Source organism: Gorilla gorilla, chromosome 22 (genome assembly GCF_029281585.2).
Source record: "Gorilla gorilla gorilla isolate KB3781 chromosome 22, NHGRI_mGorGor1-v2.1_pri, whole genome shotgun sequence".
Classification (NCBI taxonomy): Eukaryota; Metazoa; Chordata; class Mammalia; order Primates; family Hominidae; genus Gorilla; species Gorilla gorilla.
The window spans coordinates 46491257-46514253 of record NC_073246.2 but is presented as its reverse complement, the minus strand read 5'-3'; the positions used below and the strand labels follow the sequence as shown (position 1 = coordinate 46514253).

Below are 22997 nucleotides of genomic sequence, written 5' to 3'. Positions count from 1 at the left end.
GCAAATCCCTATGTAAGTCTCAGGGCATGTGAAGAATAAGAGGCTCTCCCATGGCTAGGGTTTCAGGTCCATGCTGAGTCCATGGTGGAAATGTAGACAGCTGGGAATCTCTCATTTACCATTTCCCTGGACTGGGGAGTCTCTGTGGGCTCCCGACTGATTCTAGCTGGGCCAGCTGCCTCCTTTCCCTTGCCTTCTGTGCCTCAGATATTTCCTGTTGCTTCTTTGCTGAATTCCAGTGTCTCTCTCAGATGTCCCATTCAAAATGTTGTTACCTCTCACTCTTTTGGGTTCTTCTTTGTGGAAGAGGCAAGTGTCAGGTGCCTCTAGTCAGCCATCTTGAGCCTGCCCACTTTTTATTGATTGATCAATTATTAATGATTATAACAACCCCCCCACCTATGAACCATGAACCCACTACCTGACACAGAAACTAGAACATCATCAATAATTTACCATGAACATCTTGGGGCAGCCACTGTTGGGATTATGTGCCCCTTATTCTGTTACTTTCTAGAAAAAATAGAGTTGAGTCATATCTCTTTGTATTCCTGAAATGTGTGTTTTCTAATTTAGTGGTTTTGAATGATATTAAAAGGGAATTATTCTGAGTAATCTTCTGAGACTTATGTCTCCCACTCTGTACAGAGTTGCTAAGGGTCCTCTGCATTTCTTGTGGGTGTATTCTGTATTCAGCGTGCCTCCTTCCTGGGGTTCTGCTGTTTCTACTTCAGGTTAAATGCCCCCCAGTAGATGGGCAGGCTTGTTGTTCCCAAGAGTCTGCTATTACAGATGGTGCTGATATAAACATTTGCAAACCTATTCCACAATTTGTTTGTTAGTGTTCTGGGGGTAGGACTTCTGGGGGTGGGACTGCTGGGGCAAAGGGCATCCGGATGTTCATCCCAACAAGGCATGCCACCTCCTGCGGGTGATCCATAAGCCGAGGAGGAGGATGGTGGGAATACTGGGACGGCTGTTGCCAGTAGCAATGGAGTGTGCTGGAACCTGATGTCATGGTCTCGGTTTTCAGCCTGGCAGCCTCAGTCCAGGCTCCAGGCTTCTTAGTCCATACTGCAGGCACACAGCTAGCCTCTCTTTAACTGAAAGTACAGCTCTCCAACCCCTCACCCTTGCCCCCTTGATGCTGAGGGGTGGAGGAGGCTCTGTGTTTGTAGCTTTGTGTTTTAGGGGAGAATGCCCAGTGCTTTATTTTTTTATTTAATTTTTTTTGAGATGGAGTCCTGCTCTGTCGCAGGCTGGAGTGCAGTGGTGCAATCTCGCCTCACTGCAAACTCCACCTCCCAGGTTCAAGCGATTCTCCTGCCTCAGCCTCCGAAGTAGCTGGGACTACAGGCGCGTGCCACCACACCCAGCTAATTTTTGTATTTTTAGTAGAGACGGGGTTTCACCATGTTAGCCAGGATGGTCTCGATCTCTTGACCTCATGATCCAGCCGCCTTGCCCTCCCAAAGTGCTGGGATTCCAGGCATGAGCCACCTGAGTTTGATATTACATATATGTGATGCTGTTTAATGATGTCTCACAGGCTCTTTTCATTTTTCTTAATTCTTTTTCTTCCTCTCCTTCATTTTGGATAATTTCTATTGATGTGCTTCAAGTTCATGAACTCTTCTTCAATCTCATTCTACTTTTACATCTATCATGTGGATTTTAAAATATCAGCTATTGTACATTTTAGTTCTAGCATTCCCATTTAAAAAATAGTTTCAATTTCTCTACTGAGATTCTCTATCTTTGATCTTGAGTTAATTTTGTATATGGTGTGAGGTAAGGGTTAAAAATAATCTTTTGTGTGTGGATATCCTGTTTTCCCACTGCCATTTGTTAAAAAGTCTGTTCTTCCCTCACTGAAAGGTCTTGACAGCCTTGCCAAAAATTATTTGACTGTAGTTGTGAGAGTTTATTTCTGGGCTCTCTATGCTATTCCATTAGTCTATATATTGGTCTTTATGCCAGTACCACAGTTTTGATTAGTGTAGCTTTGTAGTAAGTTTTGAAATCAGAAAGTGTGACTCCTCCAGCTCTATTCTTTTCTTAAGATTGATTTGGCTATTTAGGGTCCCTTGAGACTCCACATAAATTTTAGGATGGGTTTTTCTATTTCTGCAAGAAATGTCCTTGGGATTTTGACAGGGATTGCATTGAATTTGTAGATTGCCTTGGTTAGTATGGACATATAAACAATATTAATTTCCAATTCATGAATATGGGATGTGTTTCCATTTATTTCTGTTGCCTTTAATTCCTTTCAATGTTTTGTAGTTTTTGTTACACAATTATTTTACTTCTTTGGTTAACTCCTGAGTATTTTATTCTTTTTAATGTATTGTAAATGGAATTGTTATTGTACTTTCCTTTTGAGATTATGCTTGTTAGTTTATGGAAATAGAACTGATTTTTGTGTTTTGCTTTTGTATCCTGCTACTTTGCTGAATTCATTTATTCTAAAATTTTTGTGTGTGGAATATTTAGAGTTTTCTACATATAAAAATCATATCTGTGAACACAGCTAACTTTACTTCTTGCTTTTCAATTTGGATGCTTTTTGTTTCTTTCTTTCTTCCTTTAAAAAAAAATTGCCTAGTTGCTCTTAGTAAAACTTCCAGTACTATGCTGGCTTTGTTCCCAATATTAGAGAAAAAGCCTTCAGTTTTTCACCAGTGGGTATGAGGCTTGCTGTGGGTCTTTCATGTATGGCTTGTATTGTGTTGAGGTAGTTTTCTTCTATTCTTAGTTTGTTGATTGTTGTCATCATGAAAGAATCTTGAATTTTGTGAAATGCCTTTTCTATATCAATTGAGATGATCACGTGGTTTTTTCCTTCATTCTGTTATCATGGTGCCAAGTTCCAAGTGATCTGGTGTTGACATCTGTAGGCTCAGAGATTCTACTGTCCCTGCAGTACAGGGTGCACATGGCTTTCTGCTGAACATACCCAGAAGTCATTCTGGCCCTTGGAACCTTCTATATTCAGCTCACACATATCCTGCTGTGGCTGTCCATGGGACCCTTCACTGGCCTCACATGCTTCCCTGGGAACATGCTTGGACCAGCTTGATTTCCTTAGAGCTGTGTCTCCATGCATGAGGGCCAGTGGTGTTGTCTCATCTTGGTTCTTAACTAGGAGGATTTCTCAAGACAAAGATCCATGGTCACCACTCACAAGTTCTCTGTGACCCACACCCTTTGTCCCCACTCATCCTATGGACAAGTGATTTCCATGTTCTTCCTCCATCTGCTAGCTCTCATCCAGCTCTAAGCTCTCAGGACACCCACAGATCAGCTAGACATGTTCTGTTCTACCTCACATTGACTATGGAGCCTTCCTGAGCCATGAGAAGAGTGTAAACTTCTGTGGTTTAAGGACCATCATCACACAGAGAGGAAAATCTGGAGATCTGAGTTTTTGGAATCTCACAAAAGTAACTCAGGTAAAATTTTAAAGAACAAGGAAGAATCCAGATGAAGCCAGTAAAACACTCTGGCAGGTTTCCAAGCATACCAACAGCTCGAAGAAGGTGCAATTAGTCATGAAGCTAAGGGCCAAACAAAACCCAGAGACACCTATAACAGAAAGTTAAGCTCCAGGAGACAGCATTGAGGAAGAAAAACAAGGAAGACAGGTGTGCTTCTGTGTTGTGGGGATGCCTGGGTCCAGGTATAAAGGCTGCCCAGGGAGGCCATCCCCAGACATCACTGCCCTCTGCCTCTACCTTATCCAGCCACACGCCACCATGTGTCATACCAGCTGCTCCTCGGGCTGCCAGCCAGCCTGCTGCATGCCCAGCCCCTGCCAGCCAGCCTGTTGTGTGCCCAGCCCCTGCCAGGCATCCTGCTGTGTGCCTGTGGGCTGCCAGTCCTCCGTGTGTGTGCCCGTGAGCTTCAAGCCAGCCGTATGCCTGCCCGTGAGCTGCCAGTCTTCTGTGTGTGTGCCCATGAGCTTCAAGTCAGCCGTGTGCGTGCCCGTGAGCTGCCAGTCTTCTGTGTGTGTGCCTGTGAGCTGCAGGCCCATTGTGTGTGCAGCCCCCTCCTGCCAGTCCTCCCTGTGCGTGCCTGTGAGCTGCAGGCCTGTCGTGTATGCGGCTCCGTCCTGCCAGTCCTCTGGGTGCTGCCAGCCCTCCTGCACCAGCGTCCTCTGCAGACCCATCTCCTACAGTATCCCTTCCTGCTGCTGAGCATGAATCTCCAGACCCGCTGCTCCCAGTGCAGATGAGGCCACACCTGTACACTCCCTGGATGAGTCCTTAGTTGGTCTTCTGCACATGGTGCAGGTGAAAAGCATGCTCAGTTGAACCCTCTGAATTCTGGATTGAGAATGTGACAGAATGATCTGGAGCCCTTGCTGACCTTGCCCGTCCCCCCAGGGAAGTCTGGGGTCCCAGAGTCATTCTCTGACCCCATGAGAGCCAAATAAACCAGCTTTCCCCATGCAGCTCTGCATTTCTGGTCTTTCTTTTTTATTTCCATACTCCCTGCTATCTATTCTGCTGATTACATAGAATTTGCTGCTAAACCCTCTTCAGTGATCCCTTCACCCAGTGCTCATCAGAAGGTGGTGTCCCAGGTGGAGGGCGTGGCTGCAGATGCCCATGTGGTCTCTCCCAGGGCTCCTGGGGCCCAGGTGCAGTGGCCACAGAAGTGACTTACCCACCTGTGGTAGAGTGGTCTTGCTTCCCCACTGGCTGTCCACTCCTGCTCCAGGCCAGCAAGCCCTGCATTGATGGCCAAAGCCTCAGAGCATTGATGATTGGGTTTTCCGATGTGGTTGGTGGACGTCCTGTTTCCCAGGTCACGGAGGATCTCAGATTTACAGAACTGGATTAGTTCTGCAGCACACACTCCCATCACTGGTCCACAAAGGCTTGGTTTTTATTGATTGACTGATGATCGATTACTGAGGATCCTAATATAATAAACCTCCATGAACCCACTGCCTGACATAGAAATGAGAACATCATCAATCATTTACCAAGAACTTCTTGGGGCAGCCACTGTTGGGATTGTGTGCTCCTTATTCTGTTACTTTCTAGAAAAAATAGAGTTGAGTCATATCTCTATGTATTCCTGAAATGGGTGTTTTCTAATTTAGTAATTTCTGGTGATATGAAAAGGGAATTATTCTGAATGTAATCTGGAACTTGCTTTTCCCAGTCTGTGTTGTGCTGGTAGCATTCTTCTGCATTTCCCCTGTCTGGGCTGTATTCCCCTCCTGAGGGGCTCTGCTGTGACTGTCTCAGGTTAAACGTTCCCCAGTAGACGGGCCAGCCCTCTTGCCCTAGGAGTCTGCTATTCCAGATAGCATAGCCCAGAACTGTCCCCTGAAGAACGTTCTTACTACTGGCTGCCTTCGATTCCAAGATTTTTATTTGCCTTGGAGGCAAGTGTTGAGTTTAGGGTTGAAAAACTGGTTTCATCATCTTTTAGGCAAGGTGGTCAGGGACCTATTGTGTAGTTTAAACTGGGAGGCTTTGGATAAAACTGAGTGAGAAATGGAACCAATCAACCCAGACATATAAATGCTTGCAGCCGAACACATTCGAATCCATGAACACACCCAATGTGTGCACTATACAACGTGCACACACTTATGCACACACGTAAGCACTCTGGTCCCCCAGGCTGGGAGTTGGAGGTGAAACTGGAAATCAGAGCATGAGAGGAGGGAGGGTTGGTAACCAAAAAATGCTTCTGGAGAACCTACCTGCCCTGTGCGCAGAGAAGCATGGATGAGGCCTGGCTCAGCCCCTGCCCTCCGGAGCTGTGGGGCCCTCAGGGCCACTTGGAGCCCAAGTTCTGTGATGCCAGTGCTCCACATGGGGCATGTGTTAGCAAGTCCAGGTTTTTGCATGGACGTATTTGTTTCTCTCTCTTGGGTAAATGTCTAGGAGTGGAATAGCTGGGTCATATGCTAAGTATCTTTTTGCCAACACCATCCTGCCCTGATAAATGCAGCTTTATATAGTAGGTCTTGAAATCAGCTAGTGTGAGTTCTCCAATTTTGTTCTTCTTTTAAGAAGTTGTTTAGGCTACTCTAGTTTCTTTGTCTTTCCATATAGATATTTGAATAAGCTTATCAATATCTACAGAATTTGTGCTGAGATTTTGATTGGGAGTGTATTGAAACTACAGATCAATTTGGGGAGAGTCGACATATCCAGCAATCCATAACATGGTCTATTTATTTAGGTTTTCTCTGATTCTTCTCATCAATATTTTGTAGTTTTCAATGTATACATTTTATATATTTCCCCCAGAATTTATCCCTAAGTATTTTATAAGTTTAATGCTATTATGGTACTATTTTTAAGTTTCAATTTCTGATTGTTCATTGCTAGTATATTAAAATAAAATTGATTTTTGGATATTGGCATTTTTTCTTTGACCTTGTTTTTTTTTTTTTTTTTTTTTTGAGACGGAGTCTCGCTCTGTCGCCCAGGCTGGAGTGCAGTGGTGCAATCTCGGCTCACTGCAAGCTCCGCCTCCCGGGTTCACGCCATTCTCCTGCCTCAGCCTCCCGAGTAGCTGGGACTACAGGCGCCCGCCACTGCGCCTGGCTAATTTTTTGTATTTTTAGTAGAGATGGGGTTTCACCATGGTCTCGATCTCCTGACCTCGTGATCCGCCCACCTCGGCCTCCCAAAGTGCTGGGATTACAGGCGTGAGCCACCACGCCCGGCCTGACCTTGTTAAATTCACTTACTAGTTCTTGTAGCTTTATTGTAGAATTTTGGGGATTTTCTAGGTAGACAATAATGTAATATGTTAATAGAGACTGTGTTATTTCTTCCTTTCCAGGCTGCATGCTTTTTACTTCACTGTTTAGGAAGTCCAGTATGGTAATAAATAGCAGAGGCAAAAGTGAATGTTCTTGCTTTGTTGTTGATTTTAAGGGGAAAGCGTATAGTCTTTCATCATTAAGTATGATATTAGCTATAGATTTTTCATAGATGCTCTTTAAAAGAAGTTCCTTTTAATTTCTAGTTTGCTAGCAGTTTTTATTCTGAATGGATGTTGAATTTTGTCAAAAGCCTTTTCTGAATCTATTGAGATAATAATATGGTGCTTCCTCTTTAGTCTGTTGATGTGGTGAATTATAAGTTGATTTTTTAACACTGAACCAACCTTGCATTCTTGGGATAAATCTCACATGATCACGACCTTTTATCTCTTTTACATATTTCTGGATTTAATTTGCTAGTATTTGGTTGAGAATTTTGCATCTATATTCATAAGAGATATTATTAATAGTATATAGTTTTCTATATACTATACTATAATACTTTTGTTCAAATTTGATATCAAGATTATGCTGGCTCTATGAATTTAATCAGGAATGATTCCTTTCCTTCTATTTTCTGGAAGAGTTCATGTAGAATTGGTTATATTTCCTCTTTAAATGTTTGGTAGAATTTTCCAAGGAGGCCATTTGCCCCTAGTTTTATTTGTTGAAAGATTTTAACTGAAAATTCAACTTCTTTAATAGATATGATACTATTCAGGCTACCTACTTCTCTGGAATAAGCTTTCATACTTTTGTCTTTTAAAAAATGTGCCAGTTTTATGTATGTTATCAAATTTAATGGTATGAAGTTGTTTACATCATTCCTGTATCATGTTTTTAATAATTGTAAGATTTGTAATGATGTCTCTTTTTCACTCCTAATATTGCTATTTTGTGTCTTCTTTTTATTATAATTTTACCACCCAGTCTGGCTAGATACTTATTCATTTCATTGTTCTTTTCAAAGAAGCAGCTTTTGCTTTCATTGAATTCTTTTCCATTTTCTACTTCATTATTTTTTTTTGCAGATTTTTAATTATTTCATTTCTTTTGCTCATTTTGAGTTTAATTTTCTTTTTTTCTTTAAAGTGCAAACTTAGATAATTGATTTCAGGACTTTCTTCTTTGTGAATATAAGCACTTAATGATATAATTTTATCCTTCTAAACACTATTTTAGCCATGTTCCATATATTTTGACCTGTTGTCTTTTAATTCGTGTTTAATGCAAAATATTTTCTAAATTCTCTTGTCATTCTTCTTTGAACCATGGGTTATTTAGAAGTGTGTTGGTTACTTTACAGTTCTGCAGGGTGTTTCTCGCTATCCTTTTGGTGTTAATGTCTAATTGAATTTCTTTGCGGTCAGAGAACACACATTGTATTAGTTCAACTTTTTTACATGGGTTGAAGTTTATTTTATGGCACAATATAGTCTTTTTGGTGAATGTTTCATGTGCTTGAAAAGAATGTGTATCTGTTATTGTTGGGTGGAGTGTTCTGTCAATATCCATTAGGTCAAGTTGATTGACAGTGTTGTCCAGGCCTTCTGTATCCTTCCTGATTTTCTGTCTACTTGTTCTCTTGAAGCTGAAGTCCAATGACAAATCTGATTTATCTGTTTTTCCTTTCCCTTCTCAGTTTTTTTGTTGCATGTGTTTGGAAAGTTGGCTGTTTGGTGCTTACACATTTAGAATTGTTATGTTTCCATGGTGAATTGATGCTTTATCATTACGTAATATTCCTTTTTATCCTTGGTAATATTTCTTTTGTGAAGTTGACTTTGTTTGATATTAATATAGCCATTCCAATTTTACTTGATTAATGTTTGTGTGGTGTATTTTTCCATCTGTTTACTTTTAACCTATCTATATTTTTTATATTTAATGTGAGTCTTCTGGTAGATAGAATATAGTTGGGTCCTGAATTATTTAATCCAATTAAAAATCTCTGTTTTTTGCTTTTGGTGTTTAGATGATTTGCATTTAATTTAATTTAATAAATTAATTTGCATTTAATTTAATATTAGCAAAATATCACTTTGCTAATTGTATTCTATTTGTTCCATCTGTTCCTTTTTATCTTTGCCCTCTTTCTATGCCACTTTTTGGTTTAGTATTCTTAGTTATTCCCTTTTATATCTACTTTTTGTATACATCTTGATATAGTTTGGATTTGTGTCCCCGCCCAAATCTCATGTTGAATTGTAATCTCCAGTGTTGGAGATGGGGCCTGGTGGGAGGTGATTGGATCATGGGGGTGGATTTCTTATGAATGGTTTAGCATCATTCCCTCGGTGCTGTCCTCGCGACAGTGAGTTCTTGGGAGACCTGGTTGTTTAAAGGCGTGTGGCCCCTCCCCCCCTCCCCCCGCCCCTGTCTTTCTCTCCTGCTCCTGCTCTGGCCATGTGATGTGCCTGCTCCCCCTTCACCTTCCACAGTGCTTGTAAGTTTCCTCACAATTCTGCCTCCCCAGAAGCTGAGCAGATGCCAGTATTATGCTTCCTGAACAGCTTGCAGAACTGTGAGCCAATTAAACCTCCTTTCTTTATAAATTACCCAGTCTCAGGTATTTCCTTATAGCAAGGCAATAATAGCCTAATACGTCTTTTCAAACTTATTTGGCCTAAGAGTTACAATACATACCTTTACTGTAACAAAGGATACCTCCAGGTAATATGACGCCACTTCATCTGTAAGTGGCAGGACTTTACGGCAGTGTACTTCCATGTCCTCTTTTATATTCCTCGTGTTATTGTTGCCATGTTTTACTTTTACTTACGTTAAAAACCCCACAATGCACTGTCACTATTTTTGCTCTGGACAGTCAATTAGTTATAATGCTTTTTTTTTTTTTTTTGAGACGGAGTCTCGCTCTGTCACCCAGCCTGGAGTGCAGTGGTGTGATCTCGGCTCACTGCAGGCTCCACCTCCTGGGTTCACGCCATTCTCCTGCCTCAGCCTCCCGAGTAGCTGGGGCTACAGGCACCACCATGCCTGGCTAATTTTTTGTATTTTTACTAGAGATGTGTTTCACCATGTTAGCCAGGATGGTCTCGATCTCCTGACCTCGTGATCTGCCTGCCTCGGCCTCCCAAAGTGCTGGAATTACAGGCGTGAGCCACCACGCCTGGCCTATTTATATTTATCTTCTTTTAAAATAATTTCTAGAGCTCTTCTTTTCTTTCTTTTCTTTTCTTTTTGTTCCCAGGACAGAGTGCAGTGGTGCGATCTTGGCTCACTGCAACCTCCGCCTGCCGGGTTCAAGCAATTCTCCTGCCTCAGCCTCCTGAGTAGCTGGGATTACAGGGGCCCGCCACCATGCCTGGCTGATTTTTGTATTTTTAGTAGGGAGGGGGTTTCACCATGTTGGCCAGGCAGGCCTCAAACTCCTGACCTCAGGTGATCCACCCACCTCGGCCTCCCAAAGTGCTGGGATTACAGACGTGAATCACGGCACTCAGCCAAGAGGTGATCTTTTCTTTGTGTGGATTCAAGTGTCTCTCTGCTATCATATTCCTTGGCTCAAAGAAATTTTTTAAGAATTTCTTATAGTGCATGTGTGCTGTTAATGAAGTCTTTCTGTTTTTGTTCATCTGAAAAAGTGTTTTCTTTCATTTTTGAAAGACACTTTTAGTGTCATAGGGTCGACGGATTTTCTTTCAGTATTTGAAAGATGTACTTTCGGTCGTGTGATTTCAGATCAGAAGTCTGATGTAAACTCTACCTTTGTCCTTATGCTCGTAGTCTGCTTTTAAAATATTGATGCTTTCAAGATTTCCCTTTTTACCTTTGGTTTTTGTCAGTCACAGATTTAATGTGACATGTCTAGTCATTTGTGGTGGGGATATAGTTACCCAATTTGGGGTTCTCTGAACTTTTTGGTTATGGGACTTTATGTATTTCATTATTTTTAGAATATTTCTCAACTATTACCTCTTTGAATATTTCTTCTGCCTTGCCCTCTCTTTCTTCTCTTTCAGGGACTCCAATTACATCCATAAATGAGGATTTGATGGTTTGCTCTTGTCTCCCTCCACCCTTCTCTTTCTCTTTCTCTTTGTGTTTTAATTTGGTCAATTTACATTTACACGTCTTCAAATTCAAAGCTTCCACACCTGGTTGTATCAAGTATACTGATGAACCCACTGAAGGAAGCCATCGGTGATACCGTATTTTGATTTTTACCATATCCACTTGACCTTTCTTACAGTTTCCATTTCTCTGCTGAAATTAGCCATCTGTTCATATGTTTTTAATGCGTTACTCTTGATCTTTTAATCTATTCATTATAGTTATTGTAAAGTTTATACCTGATAGCTCTAACACCTGTGTCATTTTACTTTTTACTTTCTGTTTTTAGAGATAGTGTCTTGCTCTTTTGCCCAGCCTGGAGTGCAGTGGTGCAATCTCAGCTCACTGCAGCCTCGAACCACCAGGCTCAAACGACTCTCCAGCCTCAGCCTCCCAATGTGCTGGGGTTACAGGGGTGAACTGTGCCCAGCCCCTGGGTCACTTTTGAATCCAGTTTTGTTGATTTCTTTGTTTCCTGACAATGGCTTGGTTTTTCCTTGCTTTTTTGCATATCTTATAATTTTGTATTGAATATCAGACATCATCAGTTCCTTCTGGAAATGCGCGTGTCTCTTTTTCTGTCAGGTCATTAGTGTGTGGGGGAAGGTGGATGAGTCAATCTGGTCAGACATTGACCGTGGTTTGGGTTTTGTTGTTACCGTGGTTACCTTCAGTGCACCAACGGCTTGTGCTTAGGGTGTATCAGTGCTTGTGCTTAGGGTGAGAGGTGGGGAGGTCAGCGCTTTTGCTCCACCCTAAGTTTCACACGCCCCTGCATGCCTGACATTCAGAGGAGATCTCTACACACTTCTGCCTTTCCCCAGAGGCAGGCTGATGTTGCTTATTGAGCTGTGCCTGCTAGGCTGGAGCTGGAGAAAGGAGGGCTCTCTGTTGTCCTGGTCCAGTGTCAGTCTTAGGCAGGCCCTTTGCATGTGGCACTTGGAGAATGAGACTTTCTTGGACTTCCTGCTACCCCTCCCGGGGACAGACGAACTCTGCTCTGTATTTGTGGTGGGTGTTGTTTGAAAGAGTTTCCTGTCCTCTTTGCCACAGTAATCCTTTGAGGTATTGCATGGGATCTGGGGCCCAGGACTATTTCTTGTCCATCCTTCTGGGTAGAGGATTGTTTTCTTCTACCCTCCCCCAACACCCTCCATCTGGAAGCTTCTTCTCTGGTGGTCTTTATACCCGGGTCCCAGGCATCTGGGTAACATAAAAACGCAACAGTTGTCTTCCTCATGGTGGTTTCCACTGTGTTTCCCAACATCTTATTACCCCACAGTGCAAGGCTTGGGGAGGGAGTCGGGGGACAGAACCTTTAGGCCACTCCCCCAGCCAAGGACCCTCCACTTCAGCTCAGCCATCAGGAAGGTGGCTCTCTGAAGAGGTGCTGCTGCCATTAAAGTTGGTATGTACCTTCAAGGAAAGAACTTACAAAATACATGAAGATAAAAGAGAGAGACGAGGTGTATAGGGGCAGCCGATTTATTTGGCTCACATGGGTTTTAGTTTCCTGCTGGAGTGAGAGAAGGACTCTGGCAGCCAGGACTTCCTTGAGGGGGTTCCCAGGGTCACGGAAGGTCTGAATCATTTTTCCACGTTCTCACCCCAGAGTTCAGAGGTTTCCTTGAGCATGCTTTCCATCTGCCCTATGTGTGCAGTCTGGGGGTCCACTAGATGCTTATTCACGGAGGGATACAGGTGTGTACCCCTGTGTACCAGGAGCAGCTGGTCAGCAGCAGGAAGGGGTGCTGCAGGAGATGGGTCTGCAGAGGACAGTGGTGCAGGGGGGCTGGCAGCACCCCGAAGACTGGCAAGAGGGAGTCACATATATGATGGGCCTGCAGCTCACGGGCACGCACACGGAGGGCTGGCAGGAGGGAGCCACACACACAATGCGCGTGCAGCTCACGGGCATGCACACGGAGGACTGGCAGCTCACGGGCACATAGCAGGATGCCTGGCAGGGGCTGCATATGCAGCAGGTTGGCTGGCAGGCTGGGGAGCAGCTGGTGTGGCACATGGTGGCGTGTGGCTGGGCTGGTACTGGGGAGGAGGATGGTGATGTCTGGAAGCTGCTTCTCTGGTGGTCTTTATACCTGGGTCCCGGCATCTGGGTAACACAAAAACACAACTGTTGTCTTCCTTGTGGTTGTTTCCACTGTGTTTCCCAACATCTTATTTTCCCGCGTGTACTTTCCCGCGTCATGCTCCACCATAAATAGCTTCGGCCTTGAGGTTAGTTTCTTCTGTAAACAGGATGTTCTGGTTTGACGTTATGCAGGTTTTTTGTCAATTTTTTTCAGGCTACTACTGTGCACATAGCACCACTGGCTGGACTCAAAGTACCGAATCCTGTTGTTTCACTTTTGTTTCATGCTATCAAGGAAGGTGTTGAGGCAATAATGTATTTTGAGCTTTAATTTTGTAGAGTAAAACTTTAAAGCATAGGTTGGCAAACTATCGTCTGTGAGCCACATTTGGCCCACTGCCTGTTTTTCAAATGAACTGTTATTGGATCACAGCATGTCATTAGTTTATGTGTTGTCTGTGGCTTCTTTTGCACTATAGTGGCACAACTGAATAGTTATGGAAGAGACTGTAACATGCAAAGGCTAAAATATTTGCTGTCTGCCCTTTACAGAAAGTTAGCCAACCCTGCCATAGAGTAATCTATACAAGAAGTTATTTGTTCATGCAACAAATATATATTGTATACCAGCAGCAAAGAGGTCTTGGCCTCAAGAGCATTCTAGCAGTGGGCAATGAATAAATGAGTAAAGGAAGAAATGAATGCATGAAATAATTCCATACAGGGCTGAGTACTGGGGAAAATTGGTTCAGGAGATAGTAATGGGGGTGCTGGTGGGTGGTCTGGGGGGCGTCTGTGAGGAGACAATGTGGCCATGGAGAGAGTGAGGATGCTGCTTCAGAAACTGGTATGTCCAGGGGAGGCAGGAATCCTGCACTCTGGGTGTTGGGCCATGGGTGCAGGTGAACTGGTCGGATCATGAGGACCCAAGAACCAAGCATCAAAATCCCATGCTGGGGGGTCTGGGATTTGGGGTTAGGAGTGAGATGGAAAAAGAATCAGTGAACCTGAAGACACACCAGTAGAAATTATCTTGTCTCAAGAAGAGGAGAAAGAATCTAGAAAAATGAAAAGACATATGAGACAGTACTGAACTGTCTAACATAGTAGTAGTTTGAACCTCAGAAAGAGAAGAGAGCGATACTGAACCATAAATAAGTTTCAAAAAAATAACAGCCCAAGGCACCAAATATGATTAAAAAAATAACAACTTACAGACCCAAGAATCTCAGAACCTTTAGGAGGATCAACACAAAGAAAACCATATCCAAGCATCAAATAGTAAAAGTAATGAAAACCAAAAAATTATTGAAGACAGTGGAAAAAAAAAGACACTTTTCATACAAGGTATAAGGTTCTTGCAAGGATGAGAAAATCCCTCACTTCTCAGCAAAAACAGTGGAGGCCAGAAGACAACGGAACGACTTCTTTAAAATGCTGAAAAAAAATTCGCCAACCCAGAATTCTACACCTATGAAAAAAATCCTTCAAAACATGTTGAGGTAAAAACCTGTTCAGAAGAGCAAAAGCTGGGAGAAATCCTCCCCTGCAGATGTACGCTGCAGGCAACGTGGACAGATGTGCTTTAGGTTGACTAGGACGAGGCCAGGTGGGCCCTGACCTGCAGGAAGGAGTAGGGGGGATGGGGGAAGGTAAAGGAGCAGGTAAATATCAAAGATGCATCCTCATTCTTCTGTAGTCAACTCGTAAGACAACCAACCTTTAAAATGGATTACTTGGTGACTAGGTCACATAGGAACATGTGATCACTGTGGCTGCCCCAATTCTCTTGGTTTTTAAGTGTGATTCTGAACTATAGCAGTGAAAGGAGTTGCCTGTGAACTTGTGGCCTCGCCTGGCCTGTCCCTAGGCCTTAAAGTCACTCCCACATGGCCACAGATCGGCTCTGGGTCCATAGACTTCTAAGTTCTGTCCACAGCTCTGAGACCCCACTTGGCCTTCAGCCTTGGAGGGGATTTCATTAACGTGGTGTCTGACTTGTCTGAAGGCTTCTTGGCAGGAATCGCCCGTATCCACCACCAGCAGGTACAGGAGGACCCACACAGGAGCAGAGGGTGCCCCTGGGAGCTGCCTGGGATGGAGGGAGTAGCTCTGCCCTGAGAGATGGCTCATCCCCCACCGTGTGACACCACCATAGAATAAAGCGCTGTGGCCAATCCATCAAGAGAACAGAGCTGGAGTGTGAGGAGGAGCGCGCCATCCACACTTCTGCCCGCTGCTTCCCAAGTGCAGGGACATCCTGGAATTTCACACCAGCTCCTCACTTTCCCCCAAGCTGCCTCTGCAGGTGTGAGACTGATCAGACCCACAGCGAGGGAGAGGAACCAGATATGAGTAGCTCATGCCCCACTCCGTGATGGGTCCTCCTGGGCTCCGTCTGCAGATGAGGTGTCCTGTGGCCACTAGTGCTACTCGTGTGAAGTGGCACTTCTGAGGTGTGGTGTCAGGAAGCCCACTGTGGTCACACGCCTGAGCCATGCTCTGCAGACGCCAACGTGGCTGATGTTTTCATCCATCTTCTCTGTCCCAGCTGGTTCAGGACTTCAGGATGAGTCACTTATTGAACCCTCAAGCCCCAGTATAATGTGGCACAGTGGTAACGACCATGGATCCCAGAGTGAAACTAAGCAGTCCAGATCCCTGCGTCTCTGCAGTGATGCGGACACGCACCCATTGTGCAAACCCTCTACGACTTACAAATTGCACATCTGTAAAATGGGGTATCAGCCACCCCGAATGCTGGCAAAGATGAATGAGATAATCACAGCCTGGCACAGTGCTAGACCTCTGTGCATTACTGTTACCTCAATAATCATCATTATTATTCCACAATATGGAGCCCAGTAGCTTGGCTCTCATTACTTGGGAAGACCCTGATGATGACTGAGCTTCTCAGTTGAAACGGGGCCCCTGGTGCAGTGAGTGTGACTGTGCTTGTGTGAGCTCCATATGGCATTTACAATGGGGGGACCTTGAACATCCATGAGGTGGACCCCTGGCCTCACTGACAGCCCTTCACCAGCTCCCCTCGGCTCTGTTTCCAGGAAACACATGGTCTGCTGAGTCATGGGAACCCCCAGCTGAAAGAGTTTCCTGAACTGAGTAACCTCAACAGAAAAACACAGAAAGATCAACCAGACAGGGCAGAGGAGGAAAAACCACCCACAAGGAAGATGCCAGGGGGCTTGTTGCCAGGATGCCGGTAGCCTGGGTATAAAGGCCACCTAAGGAAGCAGGCTCCAGACCAGCCCTGTCCTCTGTGCCCCCCACCTGTCCACACTCCATCATGTGCCACACCAGCCACTCTTCAGGCTTCCCAATGGCCTGCCCTGGCTCCCCGTGCTGTGTCCCCAGCACCTGCTACCCACTCGAGGGCTATGGGACCTCCTGCTGCTGCTCAGCCCCCTGTGTGGCTCTGCTGTGCCGGCCCCTGTGTGGGGTATCCACCTGCTGCCAGCCAGCCTGCTGTGCACCCAGCCCCTGCCAGGTGGCCTGCTGTGTGCCTGTGAGCTGCAAGCCTGTTTTGTGTGTGGCTTCCTTCTGCCCAGCCTCCGGGTGCTGCTAGCCCTTCTGCCCCACCCTGGTCTATAGACCTGTCACCTGGAGCACCCCCACCGGCTGCTGAGCAGGTGGCCTCCTATGACCCTTGTAGGTGCGAGGTCAGAAGCCAGCAGGCTCTCTGAACTCCTGCCAGGCAGTCCCCACATCCTCCCGCAGCAAACTTTCGTCACCTGACTAGACCACCTACCTCCTTTGCAGCACCGTCCCTAGATCCCAGCCAGTGAGGCCATGCGCCTTTCTACACAGTTTCTCCTGGGTTCACAGCCTGGGTCATCCACAGGGCCCTCCGCACTGTCTGATGTTGGGTCTCTTGCAAATATCTAATAAATACCAGACGCTGAGTGGTCACCTGAGTCTGTGTGATGCCTTCTCCTCAGTGTCTTTCCCACACTCCTTCCTCAGGAGGTACCTTCCCCAGGATTCTGGAAAGCTCCTTCCCTGCAGAGAAGGGGCAGGTACCAGATGAACGTTAGGCCTGGTGAGCAGCCTCTCAACAGCACCCTCTCGGGCTAGTGGGCCGTGCTCCTGAGCTTGGCCTGATGGGAACCCCCCACCCCAGTCACATCAGGCTTCCTTCGTCCCACTTTGTTCCTTAAATTTATGAGGTCAGTTCTTACTCTCTTCTGGGTGAGATTGAGGACAAATCACTAATTTTGTAGTTTGATCCATTTTAGGTAAAACGGGCCTTCTGCTTATTAGCTGGTATGTGCAACCCACTCTTGTCAAGAAATTAAAACTTTAAACTGAATTGAAATCTATAGCTACTCCTTCATCCAGCTGGATGGGAAAGAGGTTTGTGGTGTTGATAAAAAAAGCTTTTAAGGAATTAAAGTGAGCTTTACTCAGAAGTTTTACCGAGGACTATAGAAGAGTGAGGTTTCTAGCCGGGGGCAGCCCTGTCAGAGGCTCCGCCCCCATGTTTTGGCTCACACCAGCCCGGGGGCAGCCCTGTCAGAGGCTCCGCCCCGGGTTTCAGCTCACAGTTCATATGCAGGTGGTGGGAGGTCAGCACGTGCAGATCACATGAAACTGGCTCAGAAGCTGCATCAAAGCAGAATCACATCTGGGTTTGGGGGCAGGAGCACATCTGGTTATGGACCGAGAGGCGTCATCACTCGCCCTATAAGACATTACCTTGTGCAGGAAAAGGCAAGGACTAGCATCATTTATCTTTTTTTTTTCTTTTTTTTTTGAGATGGAGTCTCGCTCTGTCACCAAGCTGGAGTGCAGCGGCATGATCTCGGCTCACTGCAAGCTCCACCTCCCAAGTTCATGCCATTCTTCTGCCTCAGCCTCCCAAGTATCTGGGACTACAGGTGCCCGCCTCCACGCTTGGTTAATTTTTTTTGTATTTTTAGTAGAGACAGGGTTTCACCGTGTTAGCCAGGATGGTTTTGATCTCCTGATCTTGTGATCCACCCGCCTCGGCCTCCCAAAGTGCTGGGATTACAGGTGTGAGCCACCACACCCAGCCAGAAGACTCTACATTTTAACCCTATATTTGCAGGTTGATGATTCTGAGTTCTGACTTTTCCTTGATATAATTTAACTATTTAAAAATGTGTACAAGAATGGGCCATGATATGTAGTCAACTGGCGTCCCAGAAAACCTGGCACGCCTTAATGTTTGAGAATCCCAGTTTTGGCCATTTCAGTGTTCAATCTCCTTTAGCTAACCCCTTACTTCTAGGCAGATACTTGCAAGTATAGACTCTGTATGGGTTACACATGAAGCCATTCCTACCTAGTGTCTTTCAACGAGGAGAATTCCCCCTTCGTAAGACATAAAAAGTCTCACAGAAGAATGTACCCCTTCAGCAAGAAGTAAAATGAACTAACTGAATAAAACTCAGGACTCTCAACCAAGTGGGAGGTCAGAGACTCAGGAGAGACTCAGTCATCTGTAACCATGGAGGAGCCGTGGGGGCTCAAGTGGCCTGTGCTGGTACCGGGGTGCTGGGTCCCCGCAGTGTTCCAGACATCCCTGAGCAGTCCACTCTGAGTCCTATCTGGGTCACTGTGATTTTCATCTAAGGAAAAAAATTAAACTTTTAGAGAATGGGGCCCGGCGCGGTGGCTCACGCCTGTAATCCCAGCACTCTGGGAGGCCGAGGTGGGCGGATCACGAGGTCAGGAGATCGAGACCATACTGGCTAACACGGTGAAACCCCGTCTCTACTAAAAATACAAAAAATTAGCCAGGAGAGGTGGCGGGCGCCTGTAGTCCCAGCTATTTGGGAGGCTGAGGCAGGAGAATTGTGTGAACACGGAGGCGGACCTTGCAGTGAGCCGAGATCATGCCACTGCACTCCAGCCCGGGCGACACAATGAGACTCCATTTCCAAAAAAAAAAAAAAAAAAGAATGAAAGTTTTATTCAGAAGTCTTACTGAGGCCTAAACTGCTCCTGGGCTATATAGGCCTCGGTCTATAGTCCTCAGTAAGACTTCTGAAGCAAACTAACTTTCATTTTTTAAAAGCTTGATTCTTTTTCCCCTTAGGCCATAGAGGTGAACTTCTGTGGCCAGCTGAGTATGGTCGCCAATGATGTCCACATCCTGGTTCTCAAAACCTGTGAGTGTCACCTTTTGTGGCAGCAGGGACTTCACACGTGTGGCTAATTAAGGGAACTTAATATGTGTGGACCATAAGGTGTGGCTAATGGGAGAGTACCCTGGATTATCCAGGTGGGCCGAGTGTTTCCACAGGGTCCTTATCAGAAGGAGGGAGGAGGACATTTGGCCAGAGGAGAAGGTCATGGCAGGTGTGAGTGAGATGCCTGCTGCTAGCCCTGAACCAAGGGCTCGAGCCATTTCCAGAAGCTGAAAGAGATGAGGAAAGATTCTCTCCTGCAGCCTCCCGAAGGAACCCGCCCTGCCCATGCCTTGATTTTAGCCCTGTGAGACCCATGGCAGACTTCAGACCTCCACTGCTATGAGATGATCCATTCGTGTTGTTCGAAGCTACTAAGTTTGTGGCCACAGGACACACATCCAACTTCTCTGTCTCACAGCCTGGTGTTTCTGCACACTGCTTGGTCTTGCCAGCCACAGCCATGAGCTATCTGGGGGTGTGTGGGGGAGGCAAGGAGAAGAGAAGGGGAGGAGAGACAAGTCTCCTCTCTGGAGACCTGTGGTGACTGGGCTGTCACTCTCTCTGCTTGCCAGGGCTTCGGCCTCACTCTCCCACTCGTGGCCTGTCCATTGTGGGAGCTTTTTCCCTGTGGCTCCCCCAGCCTGGAAGAGGCTCTACTCTAGCTGGTGGTGCCAACAGCTTCCTTCTGCCAAGACCTGTCCTGTCCCCAGGACCTGACCTGTCCTGGCCCCAATCTCTGCCCCCGTCGTCATGTGGCCCCAGTCTCTGCCCCCGTTGTCACGTGGCCCCAGTCTCTGCCCTGTCGTCTGGTGGCCCCAATCTCTGCCCCCGTCGTCACGTGGCCCCAGTCTCTGCTCCTGTCGTCACGTGGTGTTCTCCAGGTGCCCATTCGTGTGCAAATTTTGCCTTTTTATAAAAACAGAAGTGGTGTTGGCTCAGGGTCCCCCACTAATGACTTCACTTCAACTTGACTGCATCTGCAAAGGTCCTGTTTCCACGTAAGGTCATGTTTACAGTATGAGGGATTAGCATCCAACATATACCTTTTCTGTCTTTTTTTTTTTTGGAGAGGGTCTTGCCTGGTCACCCAGGCTGGAGTGCAGTGGCGCAATCACAGCTCACTGCAGCCTTGACCTCCAAGGCTCAAGCCGTCTTCCCACCAAAGTAGCTGGGACTATAGGTGCACACCACCATGTTCAGCTAAATTGTGTCGTATTTTCTGTGGAGATGGGGCCTCACTGTGTTGCCTGGGCTGCTCTCGAGCTCCCGGGCTCGAGTGGTCCTCCCTCCTCGGCCTCCCACGGTGCTGAGATCACAGGCATGCGCCACGTCTGGACCAACATGTCTTTTTTTAAGGGGACACTGTTCAGCCCAGGAAAGAGGTCGGTGCAAAGCCATGAGAGCAGCCTGGGCTTCTCTGTGCGTCAGTGGGCTGTGGCGTCTTTCATCGTGGTTCCTTGGGAAGGAAGAGTCCACTGAGAATCCGCGTGGCTGGGCCTCTTCAGAACACAGCCCAAGCCCACTGCACACACAGGAAGGCCCGAAGCTGGGCCTGAGGGTGGCCTGACTCCCATCCAGGCATTGAGGCTATTGCAGAAGGAGGGAGGCCTGTGTGGGGGATGCCTGCACTAATTCCAAGAATGGGAAGCTTGGCCCCCAAAACCGAGGGCTGCCCCGACAGAGCCAGCTTGGTCCCTGTGGCATGCGTGTGGGCCACACGGGAGAAAGGGTGTGGGCACGTCCTGGGTATGAGTGGGATTTGCCTGGAGGGGGTGCTGTCCTCAGTAGAAGGGGGCTGTTGGCACATGTGGGTAGCGGGGGAGCCGTTTGGGAACCAAGAAATCAGCTAAGAGGAGCACCAGCCAGTGTACCCCTCCTGCTGAGAGGCCCATATCTAGAAACTTCCGTTACCAGGATGCCCTGTATTGACGAGCATGTGAGGTGCAGGGGGACTCCTTAGAGGGCCCCTCCACAGACCGCTGCTCATCCCTCCTCCCAGGCCAGCAGCCTCGCCTGGGGCTGTGCTCTCACCCTTACAACTGGGCGAGGGTGCCTGCAGGCTGGAGGGTCTCTGATCACACCCTGACGAGCATGCACCAGCCATGTCCTCGCCTTACAGACACCCTCCCCCAGTCCCCAGGGGCCGTCCGGCTCTGTCCAGCAGGCGGTGGAGGGGGCTTTGCAGTTTCCTGTGGTTTCACGGGATGCCTTTGCAGGCAGCAGCTGCCCCTGACTCAGTGGGTCCCGCATCTCCCTCACAGACAGGAGGGGCACCCCGGGACCTGGGGGGGTGGAGCACTCGGAGCTGTCGCTGTGCTCTGAACACCTTCACGCACGTTCACAAGGGAGGGGACCCCGCCACTGCAGCCCTAGTTTCTTCTCTGCGTCTGGCACGGCAGCTTGACCACGTGGGCTTGGACAGTTGCATGGACACACGGCCACCAGCAGACCTGCATGTCAGCTGCCACAGAGAGCACAGGGGCCCAGGTGTCAGAAGCTGTGCCCGGCCATGGCTGTCCCTGGCTTTACCCTCAGGAGCCATCGGGAGGCTGAAAGGCTCTGGTGCCCTGGAGGCTGCGGCCCTGGGTGCGTCTGCCCGCTGGCTGCGCAGCGGCTTGGCCTCAGCCATGTTGGTACGCCCTGTGCCGACTCCCATGTGCCTTAGGCTCCCCTGTTCCTTTGGTTAGTGGTGAGGTGGAAACATCTTCCCCTCTTTTTTTAATTGTTCGTGCTATGAAAGGTCCATGAAGGCCTTTGTCAACTTATTTATGGGGATGGCCGTATTTTTCTTAATATTTGAATAAGCAAGTAACGGACACAGGGGTTGAATAAACTCTGGAAGACTGAGCGATTTATGAGTCCATGCGGGTTTAAATTCAGCTACTTTCTGGTTCAAGGTCCTCTTAGGGTTTTTGTTCTGTTGCCTCTTCCCTGGGCCCTCCCAGCCTCCTGAGGAGGTGCTGACCTGACTGGTCTCACTAGTGCCCTCTTCACTCTCCAGTGCTAGTGGTCCACTGAGACTACAGCCTCATCCTCTCCCACTGTCCTAAGGGTTCATCGATAAGGTGTCTTTTTGCTCTGTGTCTCCCCACCCAGGCCTTAAACCCTGAGTAGGATGAGTGACGTCTGAGTAACCCCAGAACCCCTCTTGGGGCCCATGAAATTGCTAGTGCTTCAGAGCACACAGGGTGGCCCTCAAACTCTCGGGGCAGCCCTCTGTGTGGGCACCTTTTCCACGGCCCACACACCACGAGGCCAGCACAGTGCCTGGGGCTCTCAGGTCCCAACTGAACGGGATTTCTGCTTCTTCCCGACTCAGCTTTAGCTTGGACTGGCAGGGGACAGGCATGGGCGGGTGGCCCAAAGCTCACCAGAGGCCGAGCCCACTCAGCTCTGCTCTCCTCCCTGGCTCAGCTTGGAGGCTCATCCCCTGTGGGCAGGGCTTTGGCTGCAGGAAGGGTGTGGAGCTGATAACATTTGCTTTCAAAGCCTGCAGTCTTCCAAGTGTTTCTCGGAATGAGAGACACTGTCCTGTCTGCCTTTAACAAGACAGTGGGTCCCACACCCCAAATTTGGAGTAGGCAGAGGGGCTCAGGGGAAGAGCAGAAAGTGCACACCAGCCCATATTTCCTGACTCAAGAATTTATTGATTAGAGCAGTTCTTCTTTGTCACATTGGGTATAAGCAACACATTTGGAGAAGGGGGCTCCAGAAAGCCACAGTCCACCTGCTGAGGGATTTGTGGGTTGTCTCTTCCCAGACAGTGGGGAGGAAAGTGTGACGGGCTCAAAATCCCCTTCAGGCAGCAGCTCTGTGGCTACTGATGGAGCTGGTGGATTCTGAGGACTCCAGG

The 22997-nt window shown here is 47.2% G+C and overlaps 4 protein-coding genes across 4 annotated transcripts in view; 3 read left to right on the top strand and 1 right to left on the bottom strand.

The window, feature by feature from the left end:
- Positions 1-22997, top strand: part of TSPEAR (thrombospondin type laminin G domain and EAR repeats) — a 217830-nt gene that overhangs the window by 44469 nt on the left and 150364 nt on the right. The gene's annotated exons all lie outside the window — the stretch shown is intronic.
- Positions 3718-4456, top strand: KRTAP12-2 (keratin associated protein 12-2). Its single transcript, XM_004062910.4, has one exon. The coding sequence runs from the start codon at positions 3759-3761 to the stop codon at positions 4197-4199; it is 441 nt and encodes a 146-aa protein (XP_004062958.3). The 5' UTR covers positions 3718-3758; the 3' UTR covers positions 4200-4456.
- LOC115931861 (keratin-associated protein 12-3) lies at positions 12346-13124 on the bottom strand. Its single transcript, XM_031005274.3, has one exon. The coding sequence runs from the start codon at positions 13083-13085 to the stop codon at positions 12609-12611; it is 477 nt and encodes a 158-aa protein (XP_030861134.2). The 5' UTR covers positions 13086-13124; the 3' UTR covers positions 12346-12608.
- Positions 16005-16878, top strand: KRTAP12-4 (keratin associated protein 12-4). The gene has a single exon (XM_004062920.5). The coding sequence runs from the start codon at positions 16276-16278 to the stop codon at positions 16552-16554; it is 279 nt and encodes a 92-aa protein (XP_004062968.4). The 5' UTR covers positions 16005-16275; the 3' UTR covers positions 16555-16878.